Source organism: Trichoderma atroviride, chromosome 1 (genome assembly GCF_020647795.1).
Source record: "Trichoderma atroviride chromosome 1, complete sequence".
Taxonomy (NCBI): domain Eukaryota; kingdom Fungi; phylum Ascomycota; class Sordariomycetes; order Hypocreales; family Hypocreaceae; genus Trichoderma; species Trichoderma atroviride.
Genome location: NC_089400.1, coordinates 5,812,134 through 5,828,747, shown reverse-complemented (window position 1 = coordinate 5,828,747; position 16,614 = coordinate 5,812,134). Strand labels below are relative to the sequence as shown.

The following is a 16,614-nucleotide window of genomic DNA, read 5'->3' as shown; positions in this document are numbered from 1 at the left end:
CGCCCGCTAACAATACGGTAACCAGTAATAATCGTATACCGGCACTCATACGGTAGCGACCTGGATTTCTGGATGCAAGGGGTCGCGGAGCTGCAGGCGAAATTATCCACCCTGGGTACGAAGTGGCTCCTCCATGTCTGTTTTGGGAGTCTATGAAATGTCCGCTCGCCATGCCCTTCCCTGCTCCCTGCCTGCAATTCATTTTGGTTGATTTTTCTGGTAGCGAGAGGACGAGAGGCTTGCATCCCGGATTGCCGATAGACCGTTGCGCTGACAAACAGCAACGAGACTGGTACAAGGAAAGTGGCTGCGAGAGGTCGAGCAGATGCTGTAGATGCCTGGCCAAGGTTGAGAGGGCAGGAGAAAGGGGAGAATTTGGAAGTCGCTGTTAGTGATCGTAGGTATCGTAGCAGCTAGACTTCAGCGTAAAGTACCTACATGAGCACTGTAACTACCCAATCGATAGCCCGCAGTTGACACTTGACAGACAGCAGGTGGTTGCTCCTTCCACCACTGCCAAACTTCAGTCTTTTGAGCAAACCTGCTCATCTGGCGGCCCTCCTCTTTTCTTTTCTTCTTCTTCTTCTCTCTTCCACTTCACAGTTCAAACAATCTTGCTCCAGGCTGCCAGAACCCAAAACCAAAACACACCACAAAGCACATCGTCCTAGACGAGCACCAAAGAGTCATGTCAGTCTTCGTGATCTGCACATCCTTATTACGCGGTTCCACTAAAACAGAGACAGCTTCCCACTAGCAACGCTAGATTCGAATTTCGCAATGCCTCCTGTTAATGATCCCAAGTCTCACGGCCAAAACGGCCAGTTCTGCGAGCCTGACGTAGCCGGTAAGTATCAGATACCACTGCCGGAGTTTGTTTGCTCCCTCACGTCAAAAATCACACCTGCTCACGTTTTGATTTTAGAAGAACTGCGTCAGCTCCGCTGGGACATCCTGGCCCTCGCCGATGGCTTCGGCTTGACTGACCGTCCCGCCAAGTTTATTCCGCCTGCCCCCCGACAACAAAGGCGTCCAGTGGGTCTTTCCCTCCGGTCCTAGTCGCCGCCAGAAGGAGCTTGCCGAGTTTCTCACGAAGAAGTTCTAGCTTGCAGGCTAATTGCCCAGCTGGCTCCTGACTTGTCCTGACTTGGGGAGGGAAAAACGAGTCTTGCTAGCGAGCGTCAATCTGTGCTGAATACGGAGGACAATGGTATCTGCATTGTAATGAGCTATGAGATATGAATTATGGAATGTGATGAAATCATGGTTTGATATGAGCTAGCTCGTCTAGTCACTTTAATCTGAACCAATTGACGTTTCTATCAACTTTGCACAAAGACCAAGTGATTCCTTTCCCCTAAATGTGCCTTTTCCGCATCCCTCCGATGAATGTGATGGTAGTCTTCCAATAAATTGGCGTGATCAAATAGTCCTCCTCCTACCAACCAGTACTAATGTCCCGCCCGTTGCCAAGATCAGAGTTTCAGGGTATCTTCTACGTGATGGACGGACAGCCTTTGGGATAATTAATCCCCATATGTATTTGGAGTATTAATCATCTAGGACGTTAACACCACCTCTAGCGGACAGCCTTTGGGAAAATTAATCCCCATGTGTATTTGGAGTATTAATCATCCAGAACGTTAACGCCGCCTCTATGATATCTAAAATTGAAGCAATCGCCATCATTGTAATTCCCAAAAGCTCAACGCCATAATCGCCGAAGCCTTATCCAAGATTGCCCATTTCCAAATAGGTGCACACCATAGATAATGAATATCCGCAGCCCTAAAGGTCTGCATCCCGTAGCCATATGCTCTTAAAACTCCTCAGCTGCAAATCAGATGCCATCATACCGTTGCCTTCACCTAATCCTGTCTAATAAAGCGCCAAAAAAGACATGTCTTGCCCATCAAATGTGTAATCGTTTTCGAAAATAATGACAATCGTAAGCTTGCCTTCTTTCGTCTTCGGTTGTTTTTCCCCTTAGCCCCCCCTTCTATATAACCACCATGTTAGACCTCTCTCTTTGCCACATTTCTCGTTATTCATCGTAGATCTTTCCTCTCGTAGGTGAAGTATCTAATTAGTGGTCAAGTGCCTTCTGAAGTAGCTAGTGAGGCAGTCATCAATATTTATAGGCTTTAGTGAATAGTCGAGACTGCGATGAGAAGCTGCTCTGGCTTCCAAGTACTGCCTCGCCAGATAATTCGACATGCTAAAGGGTATATTTGTCATAGCTCCCACAATCTCCGTCCGTTCCACCTTATAGCAATTCCACTCTGTTCTTCTGTTAGCTTATGTTGGTATCTTGATACTTGAACACTCCATTCTTACATTTAATATATCAGCCAAAATCAGCTTTTCGTGCCTTATTGCTTGCCTTTCGACGATTATGTGTCTCCCAAGGTTCCCCCAGGGTAAGAACAAAAAGATATTAAAAGCAAATAAAATAAAAATAAGCAGCAAAAATGTCGATAGAGCAGCTTCAAGCATCGCTGCTGAAGATATAGCTCTCGATAAAAAGCGAGACAGCTACCCCTTGAGATATCAGCCAGATGCCCTGCTGTTGGTCTGAATACCAGCGGTGGATCTATCATCCATCTAGCAAAGATTATTCTGCGTCAAACAATGCCACTTCTATGAGCTCGTTCGAGATGCTAAATAAAGAGTAAGAAAGAAAGGAAAATAGAGGGTCAAGCAAAAGAGCAGGCGAAAAGAAGGCAGCAATTTGAAATAGGTTGCGAGCCCGTCAGCGCCGTTTTGGAAGGAATGGATTCGGCTTCTTCTTCTTTCGCGGAACTTGGGGTGCCTGTGGATTGGCCTGCATCATAATCAGTAAAAAATACAAGCCGGCAATACCTCTTTTCCGCTTCAGCTAATACATACCTGGTTGCCACTTGCAGCAGCAGGACCAGTCGGTGGAGTCGGCCTCGATACCGGCGGAGGTGCAGAATTGAGAACCGGCGGAGGTCGTTCGGGGGGCACCAGTCCTAGCAGGGACATGGCAGAAGGGTCGGTTGGAGGTTTGATCGGTCTGGGCCTCTGGCCAAACTTGCCCGTAAGACCGCCGGGTCGCGAAGTATCGCTCGCAATCTATTCATGGTGTCAACTCGATCTGCTCTTTGGCTAGTCAGTGTGTGCAGTAATTTCTTCTTACCTTCTTTGTCACGGGCTGATTCGGCTCGGGGGAGTCTAGAGGCCGCTTCTTTCCATCAGCAGGAGCTGAAATCCCTGAAGTGTGAATGATTGGTGGTCCACTCGAGCGAGGGACGACAGCATTCAAGCCAGTTGCTGTTGTCACACCTGGAATTCCATTGTTGCTGGCGATGGGGGGCGCATCTCTCATCTCGATATCCATCTGCTGAGGTGGAGGTCGGGGAGAATTAGCGACGCTTGGAGCAGCAGAGCTTCGGCCAGACGACGACACGTATGCGTTCGGCTTCGCCCTTTCTAGTGGGCGGCGGAACATGGAGAGAATATCACCCTTTGTATATCGGTCTCTCTCTTGCGCATCTACAATCAATTTGCGCCAGAATTCTCCCTGAACTAGAGCTCGCGAATCACCCAAGATCCACAGCGACGATTTGGCTCGCGTCAAACCGACGTTCATACGGCGAATGTCCGTCATGAAACCAATACCGCCCGTGGAACTAGCTCGGACACAAGAGAAAATAATAATCTCGCACTCTCGTCCTTGGAAGGCGTCTGTGGTGTTGAACTCGATAATGTCCGTGATGTTTTCGCCGTATCGAGCCTGGAACCGAGATCGTAGCTCGTAGAGCTGTGCTTTATAAGGCGTTATTATACCAATTTTTCTAGTGAGGTCGATGTCGCGATATTCTCTGCTGAACCGTTCGTATAGTTGTAGAGCCACCTCGAGCTCTCTTGTGTTGACCAGAGATTGGCCCTTTCTACCTCGTTCTTGCACACCCTCAACGTCAAAGAATCTGTAGGGCGCAAAGAGAGTATCTTTGTGCCATGGGGCTTGGCGAAGCTGTAGCATATCCTGGCCGTCATGGAGCTGGGACTCGTAGAATTCTCTGCTGGGGAAGTGGCTAATCTCGGGGTGCATTCGGTATTGCATGTCGAGCAAGTGAACAGACTTTGGATGATTCTGCTGCATCCGCACAAACAAACTCTGATCGTAGCCAAATCGAGCCGCAGACTGCGACAAGACCGTAGGCGGCAATTGCTTGGGATCACCAACTAGGATACACTTGCAGCATCCGTACTTGAGCGGAATCAAGGCGCTCAGCTCCACGCACTGCGCTGCCTCGTCAATGATGACGGTCTCGAACTCGACATCCAGATTGCGGAACATCTCGTGTCCACTTCCGCTGAGAGTAGCGCAGAGAACATGAGCAGAGTTGAGAATCTCTTGCTGTATCTGTCGGCGACGCAGCTCCATCTCACGAGCTATCGAGTTGCCACTGTCCTTGTTGGCATCGATCTGCTTTCCGATTTGCATCTGCTTTCGTTTCAAATCGTCAAACTGTCTGGACAGAGAATTGTGCAATGCTCGGTCGTCGTTGTTCCGCGACTCCTCCAGTCGTGGCCTGAGCTGCGCGAGCTGCTCCTTCACCTCAGCAGCCTCTTCGTGAAGCTTGTCTCTGTCTGCTTTTGCTTTATCCTTGGTCGTATCGCCTTCAAGACGCTTCTTGACTAGCTCATCAAGGGTGACATCTTTGACTGCGGCATTGATGGCCTCGCTTCTTCCCAAACGAAGAACGTTGATATTTCGGGCTTTGCCACTCGTGGTCTTGATCCCGCTCTTCAATCGAAGCACCAACTCATCTACAGCGGCGTTACTCGGGGCGCAAACGAGTAGTTTCTTTGGTCGTGCTTGATTGCCCCCCGGGAGCACCATTGGGCCTCATTGGAACGCCAAGAGGGACTCCGGTCGCTGCAGCAGGAATTTGTGCGAGCTGCTCGGATAACAACGCACCAACCATGGCGACGATGGTCTTGGTCTTTCCTGTACCGGGGGGACTAAACATAAGGAAAAGAAGGCAGTTAGCGCATACATGCTAGAAATGAAAAAGGCAAAGCGAGTAGCGAAAGAAAGTCATTGTATCCTTACCCTTGGATCAAGGTGAAACCATCATTTTCTTGTGCACCGAGTACGGCGAGGGCTTGTCCCTGATTCAAAGCCCAGTTGCCCATGTAGTTGGATACACGCTCTTCTCCGTAGCGTAGAATGGGCGATGGTTCTGCCTTCAAGATCTCATCCATAAGATCGTAATACTGCAGACTCTCCAGGGCAGCATACTCTCTTTCGATGGTCGCCATGTTGGTGATTTTTACGCCATGCACAGTAGCACCAGGAGTCAGACTGGGGGAGAGAGGGTTACTACGTGACGCTACGCGATATGTCACCTCAACCGTGTCCTTTTTGTAAGTCATTCGATGGACACGGGCCAGACAGTGCTTGGCCGACTCAAATACAAGAGGATTCTCCGCCTCTGAGACAAGCAGTATATCGCCTTCGAAAACACCACGTTCCCGAGATTGCAGGATGGGCATTGTAAAGGTCACTTCAAGATAGCTGTCCACGCTTGCGCGGCTAGCAATTTTCATGCCAAACGGTTGCGCGGTCACCTCGTCCTTTGAGGTAACAAACGAACGCCAGGCTTCGGATGCCAGCAAGGGGAAGAAGGTCTCCTGGTACGATTGTGGGTTAGAGTACTTGGTTGCGACCTCCGAGGCTTTTGGTCCATTCGGAGGGTCGTTACCAGCGTGGAATATATCCCACGCGAGAACAGTATTATGGAGCCGATCCATGGCGGGGATCAGCCGAGCTCTCATCTCTTTGACGGAGCGCTGTTGCCTGACCTTCTTCACTGGCTGGCGTAGCTTGTCTCGCAGAGCCTGTTGGCGACGCTTTTCAGCATCAGTCAGGGATTTTTGGCCTCCGGTGCTCAAAGCAGCCAGCTGATTGTCAGCGTCCGAATCGTCACTACCAGCATCGGACTCTTCATCAGAGCTGTTGACCATGATTTCGCTGCGTGAGTGATCTTTGCCGGTGATCCCCAGGCCCTGCAGGCCGGAACCTTCGCCTTTGACAAACTCCCCACGAAGAGCCCGGGCTCGTGCAATGGCCTCCGCATCTCGCCTAGCCTTTTCGAGCTTCTCCCTCTGTCTGCTTTCCTTGAGTGCTGAGATGGCCTTTTGGTCGGGAACCTTGGCCGCCTTGGCCGCCTTGGCCTTTGCATGCCGTGCTTCGATCTGTTTCAGGAGCGGGCTATCAGCTGATTTACTGAGCTCCATCACATCATCTCGATTAGACCGCACAGCTTTGGACGTGGCCGTAGTAGTGGCCGAAGCAGCAGTCGCAGGTGCAGATTTCGACCAGGCGTCGAGCTTGCTTTGCTTCTTAGCCTTGTCGGTTAGTGCACGTTCTTGACGCTGCTGAGCACTCATCTCTTGCTGGTGGGCCTGGATCTCTTCATCCGTTTGGCCCAAAGCTTGAAGAAGCTCCGCACGCTGTTGATCGGTCAAGTTTGTGGATCGCACGTATTTTCCCGGAGTCGCCGTTGGCAGGCAGGCATCGGTAATGAGCTTCCGCGAGGCTGAGTTGATTTCGAGAGCATTTTCCTGGAGTCGCTTGAGGATTTTACAAAGAACGCGAACAGTGACATCCACGAGCCAGCGGTCCTTGAGCCGGATCATGTTTTCCATTCCGCGAAAGTTGTCCTTTGCTGGAGCCAGGATCCTGGCCATCATGTCTTTTTCGCTTCGACCAAGCGCCGTTGCGGAAGTGAGCAGACCATCCTCGGCAATGAGAGCTTCGGCAAGCTCCATGATTTCTCGGCAGAACTCCGTCATGATGCTGTTGGGGATATAGAAAGACCATGCTTCGATATTGAGACATGCCTTGGAGACGAATCGCCACTGCTCATTCCACCACCGCAGAACAGTGGCGGCCGACTTGGAGTCCAGAGTCCTGACTCGGAGTACTCCCGACGACGGATCTGCGAGGCCTCTCAGAACATCTCTGCTCATATTCAGGAGTGGTCTGATTGGGCCCCAAGGATAGGGAGGTCGAAGGATGCGCTCCAAAGACCAAACAATGGATGCGAGCGTCTGATCGGGATGATGCTGCGTCATCTGCTCTAGGGCGCCGCTTCGGGAGAGCTCTCCAGTCCAGCTCTTGAGCACATCGGCCGAGGCCTCCGCAAGATCTGAGTTTTCATGCACAGACAAGGCAGTGGTGACCTGAAAAGGTATGCGATCGATATATAATTCGTTCAAATCAGTAACGTCAAGCTCAGAGACCCGGCCGAAGATCCTAGCAAGTACATCCGCCGTATCGCCCAGAGCCTTGTTAAACGTTTGGCCAGGTGCTTCCAATTTATTATCAGACTTTCGCGGCCTGATTTGCTCCACAGCCACAAGTGGTGCCAGCGACGCAAAAATATCCTTTGCGACGGCAACTTGGTTGGATGATGTGTCAAACATTTCCAAAGCACCTTCCCAGAAGGCTTTAGAATCTCTGATGATGGCCGTTTGGAGCGGCTTGCTAGCAACAACGGCATGGTACTCTTCAGAGAGGAGCTTCATATCCAGCTTCATAGCGGCGCTCATCATTTCCTTGGCGGCCTCGGCAACTTTGAATGTAGTCCAGCCTTCAATCTCTCCATTTCGTCCAGATGCTTTCATGTTTGATAGGATGAGGTTGAGGTGCTTAACAACAAGACTCGAAGCGGCACTGGCGTAGAGATGAGTGCTTCCAGACGCAATTTGGGTATCTGGATCAAGGAACGATTTCATGGTGAAGGTCAGAGCGTCAAAGCCGGCGCGGGCACAGGCAGCTTGGCCAGGTTCGCCGATGCTAGAGTCTTTTGCCAAAATCTCGAAGAGTGTGTGCATCAGGACCTCGCAGGCATCGTACCTGCGATCGCGGCCGAGTGACTGGAGCCAAGGCTGAATCCAGGAAGTAGGAAACGGTGTAAACGGAGTCCCAGAATCTTCAACAGACCAACAATCTTCGAGGGATTGCCGCAGGAGAGTCTTGTAGACAGGGCTGCCGAAGACCAGATCTGCGATCACGTTAGGCCGAGCATCGCCAACGACGTCCCAAAACGCTTTCGGTGATTTCTTCAACAAGCCACTAAGAACTTTGATAGCAATGACCAGCACGCCTTCGGATCGGCAGAATTGAATGTGTCGAAATAGCAAGTCGTAGATGTTCAAGTTCCCCAATGGGGCTTCCAGACTACGGAGGCGGCTCAGAATAATGTCGTTATTAAGGGTCCTAAGGATGGCCTCAAAGCCATGCCAGAAGCGCTCCATCTCGAGATAGAGGTCGCTGTTAGCCTGAGATGGATCCCATTTGCTGATATACTCCACGGAGGTGATCAGACCATCATTCACGGCCCAATCAAACTGTTCTTCCGTCATGCCAGCGCTTTCAATGTTCTTCCAGTTTTCTGCCGCCCACCTACGGCGGTCATCGTTTTTCTGGTCAAACAAGAAGAACGTCATCCCAGGCAGCGGGTCCTTAGTTCCAAGCCTGAGGTAGGACTTGCCCTGCAAGCGCTGGAAGACGTATTGGAACACGGCTCGTTGCTTTGTGTCTGCCAAATAGGGCACGCAGCACAGGGCCTCGTAGATGGCAATATGAACTGCGGTGAGCTTGTCGCCGAATTGTGACTTTTTGAATACCGCGCCTGATTCTTCAATCTTCTCGATAAACTGTTTCGCCCAGGTCAGGTTGTGGTCGATTCGATTGACGTCGAGATTGTCAAGCAACGCTCGGATTTGTCCAACGGCATCTTCGTTCCATCGCCTGGATCAGAGGACGTTAGCAAGTGAGGTACACATTTGTTGAGAGTGTAACGGGGACTCATTACTCTGAAAAGATCTGCAGATGGTGTTTGCGCTTCATATGCCAATTGAGGACACAGTCGGGGCAGTTCCTGAGAGAGCTCTCGAGCCGCTCAGTGAATTCACCCAACCATTTGCCGGCCTCCTCCTTGTCAAAGCCAAAGATCAGACTGTTCCAATAGGTAATCTCAATGCGCTCCTTGCCCTTTTGGATCCGGGACTTCTTCTCTTCGATTGGAATCCGAGAGTCGGGATCATCAAGGCTCTTGTAATTTTCGTCGTCTCCATCGCTGATGCGCGGGCAGAGGAGATGAACCTCTGCAGGGATTTGCTGGAATTCTTCGTACCATTTCCCCAGCACCTCGTTGATGTCTGCCATGGTGTATCAGAGCTAGCTGGCCGGGCGGAGGACCATCGCTGGAGTCGTCATCAAACGGGAAGAAGCGAAATGCTGCCAAAATAAGCACAGATTTTTTCTGCCAGGCGTAAAAGCACGAGAGGTTGGCAAGGGCCTGCTGTATATGGAAGTGCGATGATGTACACAGAGAGAAGAGGAAGAACAACAAGATTGAAATGAAGAGCGGGAAGATGCAGTCGGGAGCAAAGAAAAGTGTATCCGGACAAGAGTGTTATGTGAAGCGCAAAGGCAAGAGAGAGATCGCGAACTGGGGACAAAGATTATTGTGGGGAAAGGGTACAAGCGCGGCTGTATATGCACACGCCCAGAGCGATGCCTGTACTTCAAAGCGTCCAGGAGCAAGCTTATACACGCCCGCCTCAAATACTTGGATCCTCAGAATTGAGCACGCTCAATAGTCTTTCTATTTATTTGATTACGCAAAAGCAGTATGCAGGGTCTGGTACGGAGAGGAACAGAGGCACGATCTGTACATTATGTAGGTGCGTTATCGTTATCTGAAAAGCACCTGGAGTCGCATGCAAGGGACAGAGCACGCCTCTAACGCGTGGATCTAGGCGCAGGCCAAAGTTAATCGGTGCCCGTGCATTAGATTAGTTAGCAATAATAGGCGCCACCGAGATGTGCTTCTAGCAGACTCAGATGCAAATGCGTAAGCTTGACGTCTATCTGGGCGATACCCATCTTTACCGTGCCTTGGGGACGCATAAACATGTACATAGAGAGCTTCTCTCAGCTGGGAATACCAAGTAGGGATATGCCAAGCAGTTGTCCCGATTCCCAACGAGTCAGAGTCTTGTTTGCTTCTTGTTTGCTCCTGTATGCTTCCGCCTGCACTCCAGCGGCTACCCTGTAAACATGCACTTGATTAGTTACCCGCTGCTCTCATCAGTGGTCGCATGATAATACGAAATGATTATATATAGATGAAAGTATATGCCTGTGGGCTTTTTCTTATACAATGGTGTACGTTACTTGTGTGCAAGTACCTACTGTACGGGTGCGTAATCGTTATCTTTCAAAGGGTCGACATCACTGGCGGCTGCCTGCAGCGTGCCGGCTGCTGTGCAACCCAAAGCCCCTAAACTGGCCAATTGTTTGCTGCCCTTTGCTCTCTGCACGGCTAATTCTTGATGGAAGCTCACTGCCTTGTCACATCACTCCAGGCTCTCCTCAGCCTGAGCTCACTATTTCGGATGATTCATTTTTTTTTTTTTGATAATAAAGATGAGAAGATATATCCTAGTATCTCCTGGTTTCTCTCTTTTCTAGCCATGAGCTTGCCTCTTGCCCTCGTCGCTGTACCTATACCTTGGACTAATAACAGCCTCTCTTTGCTTCGACTCGCCCCCTTTCAGGTTATTATTTTTTGTTTGTTTTTTCCTTGAACTAATTGCAATTCTCTTCTCTCCTCCAACATGCCTTCTTGGATTGCGATAGCCGACCATCTAAAAGATGCCGAAGTGCAATTCCTCACATCGCGTACTGCCGCTTCGCGAGACTGGTCACGAGCGTCATCTTCGGCTACGCTTGGGCGAGAATGCGAAGAAGGAGAAGAAGGAGAAGAAGAAGAAGAGGAATCAGGAGCAGAGGAATTGATGGAATTATTCGACGGAGAAGTCATTGATCTCACTGGACACGATCTGGAGATTGGCGCCAATAGTCTGCTTCGCGAAGGCGAATTGCCCATAGAGCGATATCGCGAGCCTTTGTCGGGCACTGCATTGACTCGTGGAGATTTCATAGAGGTTCATGATGTCCAGCTTGGAACCTACGAGATCGATTTTGTCAAGATCCAAATCATTGCTCGCGGTCGAAACGGCGACTACAACATTCGTGGTGTCCCCTTTGTTCGGACCAGGAAGCTACAGGGACAAGTCCAAAAAAAGGTCAACGAGATATGCATGATACTTCATGTTCAGAGGCAAACCGATGGAAAGGAGCTACCAGCAATTTCTGTCAGCGTCCCCCCTACCTCGATTGTCAAAAAAAGAGACATCATCTTCACCAACTCGATATACCCAGAGCACTGCTGCACAGGAAGCCCTGCTCTTAGCGAAAATCTGCGACAGCGGCGAGCTGAGCAAAATGGTGGCCTTGTATGCCGATGGAAGTTTACGATATACTTCACCATGCATAGCCACAGTCGAGCTACTAGACCAGAAGAAGAAGTTCTTGAGCGCGTCCAGCTAGACGAAGTACCAATGCCCAAGTATCGCGTATCGAACGAGACTCTTTGCAACCGATGGCGCGGCGGACGTATAAAGGGAGGATCGTGGCCACAGAGCGGGACGAACATTATTGACTTGGAAAGCCGGCCTTTGCCTACCGACTCAAACTCCGCCACACAAAGCAGAGGGATAGGACAGAGGTATACACTTTTTGATTCCTTCTCTGGGGCAGGAGGAGTATCTCGCGGCGCTCAGAGCGCTGGATTCAAGGTCCAATATGCCGTGGATAAATGGGCTGATGTCTAGGAGACTTATCAGACGAATTTTCGCGATACGGAGCTGTTTCGGATGTCCGTTGACGATTTTATCCTGGCCACGAAAGATAGGCCGATGCGAGCTGATGTACTGCACCTGTCTCCGCCTTGCCAATACTTTTCACCGGCTCACACGCACCAGTCTGCGCACGACGACACAAATATATTTGCAATGTATGGATGCCTTGCCCTGGTCGACAAGCTGCGGCCTCGACTCTTTACTCTCGAGCAGACGTTTGGAATCACTCATGAACGCCACCGCCAGTATCTGAGAGCCTTGATTGGAGACTTTACGCAGCAGGGATATTCCGTGAGATGGAAAGTGGTTCGCCTTTGCACTTGGGGCTTGGCTCAAGATAGGAAGCGTTTAATTATGCTTGCAGCTGCTCCAGGAGAGAAGCTGCCTCCCTTTCCTCAACCTACGCACTCTGAAAATGGAGTTGGCGGTCTGAAGCCATATACCACCATTCGGAAAGCAATCAGTCCTATCCGTGTCGGCGACAATTTACATGACCTCAACAATGTCAAGTATTTCCAACCGCGCCGACCACCGCTTAACGCAGACGGGTTGGCAGGTACAATCACAACTGGGGGTAATGAGGTATACTACCCCGACGGAACGAGAGACTTTACAGTCCGCGAGTATGCATGTATCCAGGGATTTCCGAAATACCATAGATTCTTGGGGACGAAGACATGCATCAGGAGGCAAATTGGCAATGCGTTTCCTCCCAACACGGTTCAGATGCTGTATAAGCATCTAGAGGAGTGGCTTTTGAAGCAGGACGGAATAACGCGGTACCAACCGATGGCTGACAGCGTCATGATTGTTGATGACTCCGACTCTGACGACTCCGACGACTCTTTCCGCTGGCAAACATCATCAGGAGCATATTCGTCTCCCGAGATGGACGACGATATCATAGAGATTGACAGCCCGCAAAGTCGCCCTCGATATGTTCACCGAAGAGACCATTGCATCATCGATCTTACATGAGCCAGATATGCTCTCTCGGCCCTACTTACGGCCCTATACCTATTTCTTCTTGACCTGGATTAATGCTGAGCTTATTCACTTGCTGGATGTTTTGATCATTTCATCACTGCCTGGATAGTATACCATTCATTCTATGCGACAACTTGGCCTGGAGATTGGGATGAAGCATGGGGTCTACTTGATATATCTTTCACATAGATGATGATGGCAACGCCAAGGAAGAATACGGGAGAAGCGTTGCTAGTCATGGTAGAGTCCACAGGAATTGTTGGATGGGGGAATATTGTATATTGTTAAATACTTGCTGTAGAGAGGAAGCTTTCTCCTGGAAAATAGACACGAGATGTTTATCATCGAGACCAAGTGCACTGTGATATCTTTGCGTGAAACGGTCCCGTCGAATATAATGCATATCCGATTTACCTCAAAGTTGATTCAACAAGAATTCTTACTGCTATCTACTGTAGCTAGGCACCGGCTGCTGCATATGCCGAACCCAGTGGTTGGCAGAATTCCGAACAGGTGCCTGGGGCTGCAAACCAACTGACCGCCCAAAGCTTCAACTCTCCGCCCCAAGCTCAACTCTGAATCACGCCTTTCCATTCGCTCATTCTCAATGCCAGTTTACTGCCTAGGTACCCACCTGGTCTCTGGGCGTTCGCAAACGAAACGACCGCTTGCAGAAAGCACGGTGAGCAGCTATATCAACCCTCTTTATTTCGCCAAACCTCCTTCTTTTCTCTTCCCTCTCTTCCTTCTTCCTTCATCCTTCTGCAAGGCCTTCATCTTTCCACTTTCCGGGAGCCTTGAACTGACCAACAATTCTCAGGCCCTTTGTTTTGTTTCGACTTCGGCCGTCTGTTAATTTATCAACTCTATCAGCACATATTGTTCGACCTCACGCCTCGCTTTCTGTGTATCTCTTTTGTTTCAGGTACGCTCAACATCTTTCCTCAGAATCCCCTTGTGGTCCTGGAGGCAGAACCTTTGCGAATTTTCTGACACATGAATTAGACCTAGCATTTCACGAAGAATTACCCGCTCACCGTGTCCGAAAACCTGAACTACTTGCGGCCGATTTCTGTCTCGGGCCTTGTGGCATTTCCTCAGCACGGCCCACTCGTTTGCTTGCTTCCTTCTTGTCCATTCGGTTGGGATTAGTCGTTTGCCATTGGTCGTCGTGACTTCTCTTCAATATGGTCGTTAAACCTCTGGAAGAAGCCATCGTTGGCTCTGTGAAGGTGAGTCAGCGTTTCCTAAACACGGTTGACACTTACCTTTTCAGCGGATGATACTAATGACAAGTTCTAGTGCGGGCAACAGATGGAAACACCTCTTGTCAAATTCCCGTCCCAAGACGAATACGCCCGTCGGCTGGAGAAAGGCACTCTGATTGAGATGCACAACGAAATGTCCCAATTAAAGAAGCTCAACGATCGTGGTGATAGCTACCCAGCGTGGATAGTCGCACCCATCCCCGGATGCCAGACGTCCTTTTCTACATCCTGGTTGTTGTTAGTCAAGAGTCCTTCTCTGTCGACGACCGTGACATTCCCGACCGTGGCAGATCGGGTTCACATCGACATTGACGCCAGCATTGTGCTGCCACAGGGGACCTACACGCTATACCATCTTCCAGCGACTCGTATCCCCAACCCTTACGAGGATGTCGCTGAGTGCGAGGGAAAGGCTATACAGAGGCTTGCTGCTTTCAAAGTAGACGTCCCACGCTGCCAATCTACTGAAGACGGTGAACAAGTCCAGCTCGACTTGATGTCGCATCTCAAAATTGCAGATGCTGTAGGAGACTTTTCTGGCATCACGCTAGATCAGGCCAACCAGAAGAACATCTCCATACGTTGGGAGGTCGCCAGTCAGACATTTGAGGCCGAACTCGAAGCCCTCTATGCTTTCATCACTCCGAAACGATATAAAGATCAAAACGGACCTAGTTACAAAGCGAGGCTTGCATTCGGTATGCTCCAGAAGTTCTGCGCCGCAGATTTCGAGATTTCGAATCTTCTCAGGAAGTATCCCCCTCTTGCCAACCCGAGCAATCCTGCCTACAAAATCTCACCAATCTTCTTGGAGAAGTTTGCCAAATTCAACCAGGATCACGTGGCGGCCTACGAGGGGCTTGGTCACATCAAGAATGGTATCTACTTTGTGAACGGATGCCCTGGAGCTGGCAAGACGGAGTGGAACATGGTCATTTCAGGGCTTATCCAGTCACATCATTCATCTGCCCAAAAGCGAATCCGCCATCAGATTCTGTTTCTTGTTGATATCAACCAGACAGTCTCGGACGCTGCTGACAGATATCACTGTCTCTGTCAAAAGGCAGGCCTTGATGTTCGAATTATACGGATGCACGGTTGGCCATATGAGATGCGCCATTCTGAAAGATTGAACCAAACTGGCAGCCAGGGTAAGACCAGCAAGCCTGTCGATGTTGACGCTACAACCGACTTTACCAAAAGCTTCTTGACCACAGTCGGCTTAACTCATCACGCGAATCTGGAAAGAGATCCCAGGCGTGCCCCTAACCTCGACGAGGCCGCTTGGGACTATTATGAGAAACACAAGCATGATAACTACCCAGGCTTGGCTAAATTTCTCGGCCGCATTGACGGAGGCGACGTGCTGGATAGCGAAGATTGGAGGCAGCTGCGTGGCTCCGTTACCAAACTGTATCGCGACGTCTTACGTGCAGCCGATTTTGTTGCCACAACTCCTGTAGCGGCGTCTGGTAGTTTTGCCAAGCTTTTTCGCCCCGAGATTGTCTTTGTGGACGAGGCACCACATGCGCGAGAATTAACGACTCTCATTCCTTTGGCGTATTTCAACCCCGTGGCATGGATCTTCACTGGCGACGTGAAGCAGACGCGTCCTTTTGTCGACAGCAGCGGCATCAGCGAGAGAAAGGCGCTGGAGAAGGGACTGAAGTTCAACCCCTATGCCGAACAGCTACGGCTGAGTACGATGGCACGAGCGGAGGCTGCAAGTGCCCTCGACCAGAAGCTACTAGTCAATAATCGGGCATATGGCAATCTGCATCGCCTCCCATCGGACATGTTTTATGACGGCGAGATGAGCTCGGGGCACGTCAAGGAGAACAGGTATCCGCCGAGCACCATGCATCTGAAGAAACATTTGGAGAAGCTCTCGGGAAGCCGCAACATGGAGGAGAACCGGTTGGTAGTGAGCTTTGCACAAAGTGCTGAGGAGTTTCACCGTAACAGCTTCTGGAATCCCATGCAGCATGCTTGGGTGGCGGAGCAAGTAAAGTGCCTGCTGAAGGATGACGAGTTCCGGAGTCTCTCAGGAGAGCCCGGAACCATCATGATCCAGACACCGTATAGCACTGCCTACCGCCAATACCTTGGAGAAGTCAAGCAGTGGCCCCCCGAGTGGCAAAGCCGAATTCAAGTGTTGACTGTCGACAAAGCACAAGGAAACCAAGCCGATGTTGTTTTTCTTGACATGGTACGAACATCGTCGGTGGGATTCATGGATGATCCACAAAGACTCAACGTTGCTATTACGCGAGCCAGGCAAGCAGAGGTCATTGTCATGCATGTCCGGATGAATTATCGGCAGGCCAAGGGATGCCGGCGGACACAATTCACTACGCAAATTTGGGGCGATGCACATATGCACAGACGCCTACTTCACCTGCGAGGATGATGTATGAAAAGTACTGTGGCGTTCTACCAGGTGCTACCACCAGAGAGTATACGTGTATGTACGCGTGTAGGTATATGAACAAAGGGATGGTTTAAGATGATGATGTACGGAGAGCGAGATTATGACAGTCGATTGCATGGGAAGCTATGATTACGGGCGATGAATGATTCTATGGAATTCTAGAGAACCAGGAATATG

General features: G+C 50.3%; 6 protein-coding genes across 6 annotated transcripts; 4 read left to right on the top strand and 2 right to left on the bottom strand.

Moving 5' to 3' along the window:
- The first annotated feature begins 606 nt into the window (after positions 1-606).
- On the top strand, positions 607-1,316 carry TrAtP1_002102 (uncharacterized protein). Its single transcript, XM_014085597.2, has 3 exons — positions 607-690; positions 747-847; positions 926-1,316. The coding sequence occupies exons 2-3, from the start codon at positions 781-783 to the stop codon at positions 1,057-1,059; spliced, it is 201 nt and encodes a 66-aa protein (XP_013941072.2). The 5' UTR covers positions 607-690; positions 747-780; the 3' UTR covers positions 1,060-1,316.
- Positions 1,317-2,752: 1,436 nt separating this feature from the next.
- On the bottom strand, positions 2,753-4,471 carry TrAtP1_002101 (uncharacterized protein; the record flags this gene model as incomplete). The annotated part of the gene is made up of 3 exons (XM_014085598.2): positions 2,753-2,824; positions 2,890-3,096; positions 3,161-4,471. 3 exons carry the CDS (start codon positions 4,469-4,471, stop codon positions 2,753-2,755), a joined length of 1,590 nt encoding a protein of 529 aa, XP_013941073.2.
- Positions 4,472-4,808: 337 nt separating this feature from the next.
- On the bottom strand, positions 4,809-9,208 carry TrAtP1_002100 (uncharacterized protein; the record flags this gene model as incomplete). The annotated part of the gene is made up of 3 exons (XM_066111309.1): positions 4,809-4,992; positions 5,084-8,791; positions 8,856-9,208. 3 exons carry the CDS (start codon positions 9,206-9,208, stop codon positions 4,809-4,811), a joined length of 4,245 nt encoding a protein of 1,414 aa, XP_065967383.1.
- A 1,457-nt stretch (positions 9,209-10,665) lies between these two features.
- On the top strand, positions 10,666-11,724 carry TrAtP1_002099 (uncharacterized protein; the record flags this gene model as incomplete). Its single annotated transcript, XM_014085599.2, has 1 exon — positions 10,666-11,724. The coding sequence occupies one exon, from the start codon at positions 10,666-10,668 to the stop codon at positions 11,722-11,724; it is 1,059 nt and encodes a 352-aa protein (XP_013941074.2).
- Positions 11,725-11,766: 42 nt separating this feature from the next.
- On the top strand, positions 11,767-12,729 carry TrAtP1_002098 (uncharacterized protein; the record flags this gene model as incomplete). The annotated part of the gene is made up of 1 exon (XM_014085600.2): positions 11,767-12,729. One exon carries the CDS (start codon positions 11,767-11,769, stop codon positions 12,727-12,729), a length of 963 nt encoding a protein of 320 aa, XP_013941075.2.
- Positions 12,730-13,925: 1,196 nt separating this feature from the next.
- TrAtP1_002097 (uncharacterized protein) lies at positions 13,926-16,416 on the top strand (the record flags this gene model as incomplete). The annotated part of the gene is made up of 2 exons (XM_014085601.2): positions 13,926-13,970; positions 14,041-16,416. 2 exons carry the CDS (start codon positions 13,926-13,928, stop codon positions 16,414-16,416), a joined length of 2,421 nt encoding a protein of 806 aa, XP_013941076.2.
- Positions 16,417-16,614: the final 198 nt, after the last annotated feature.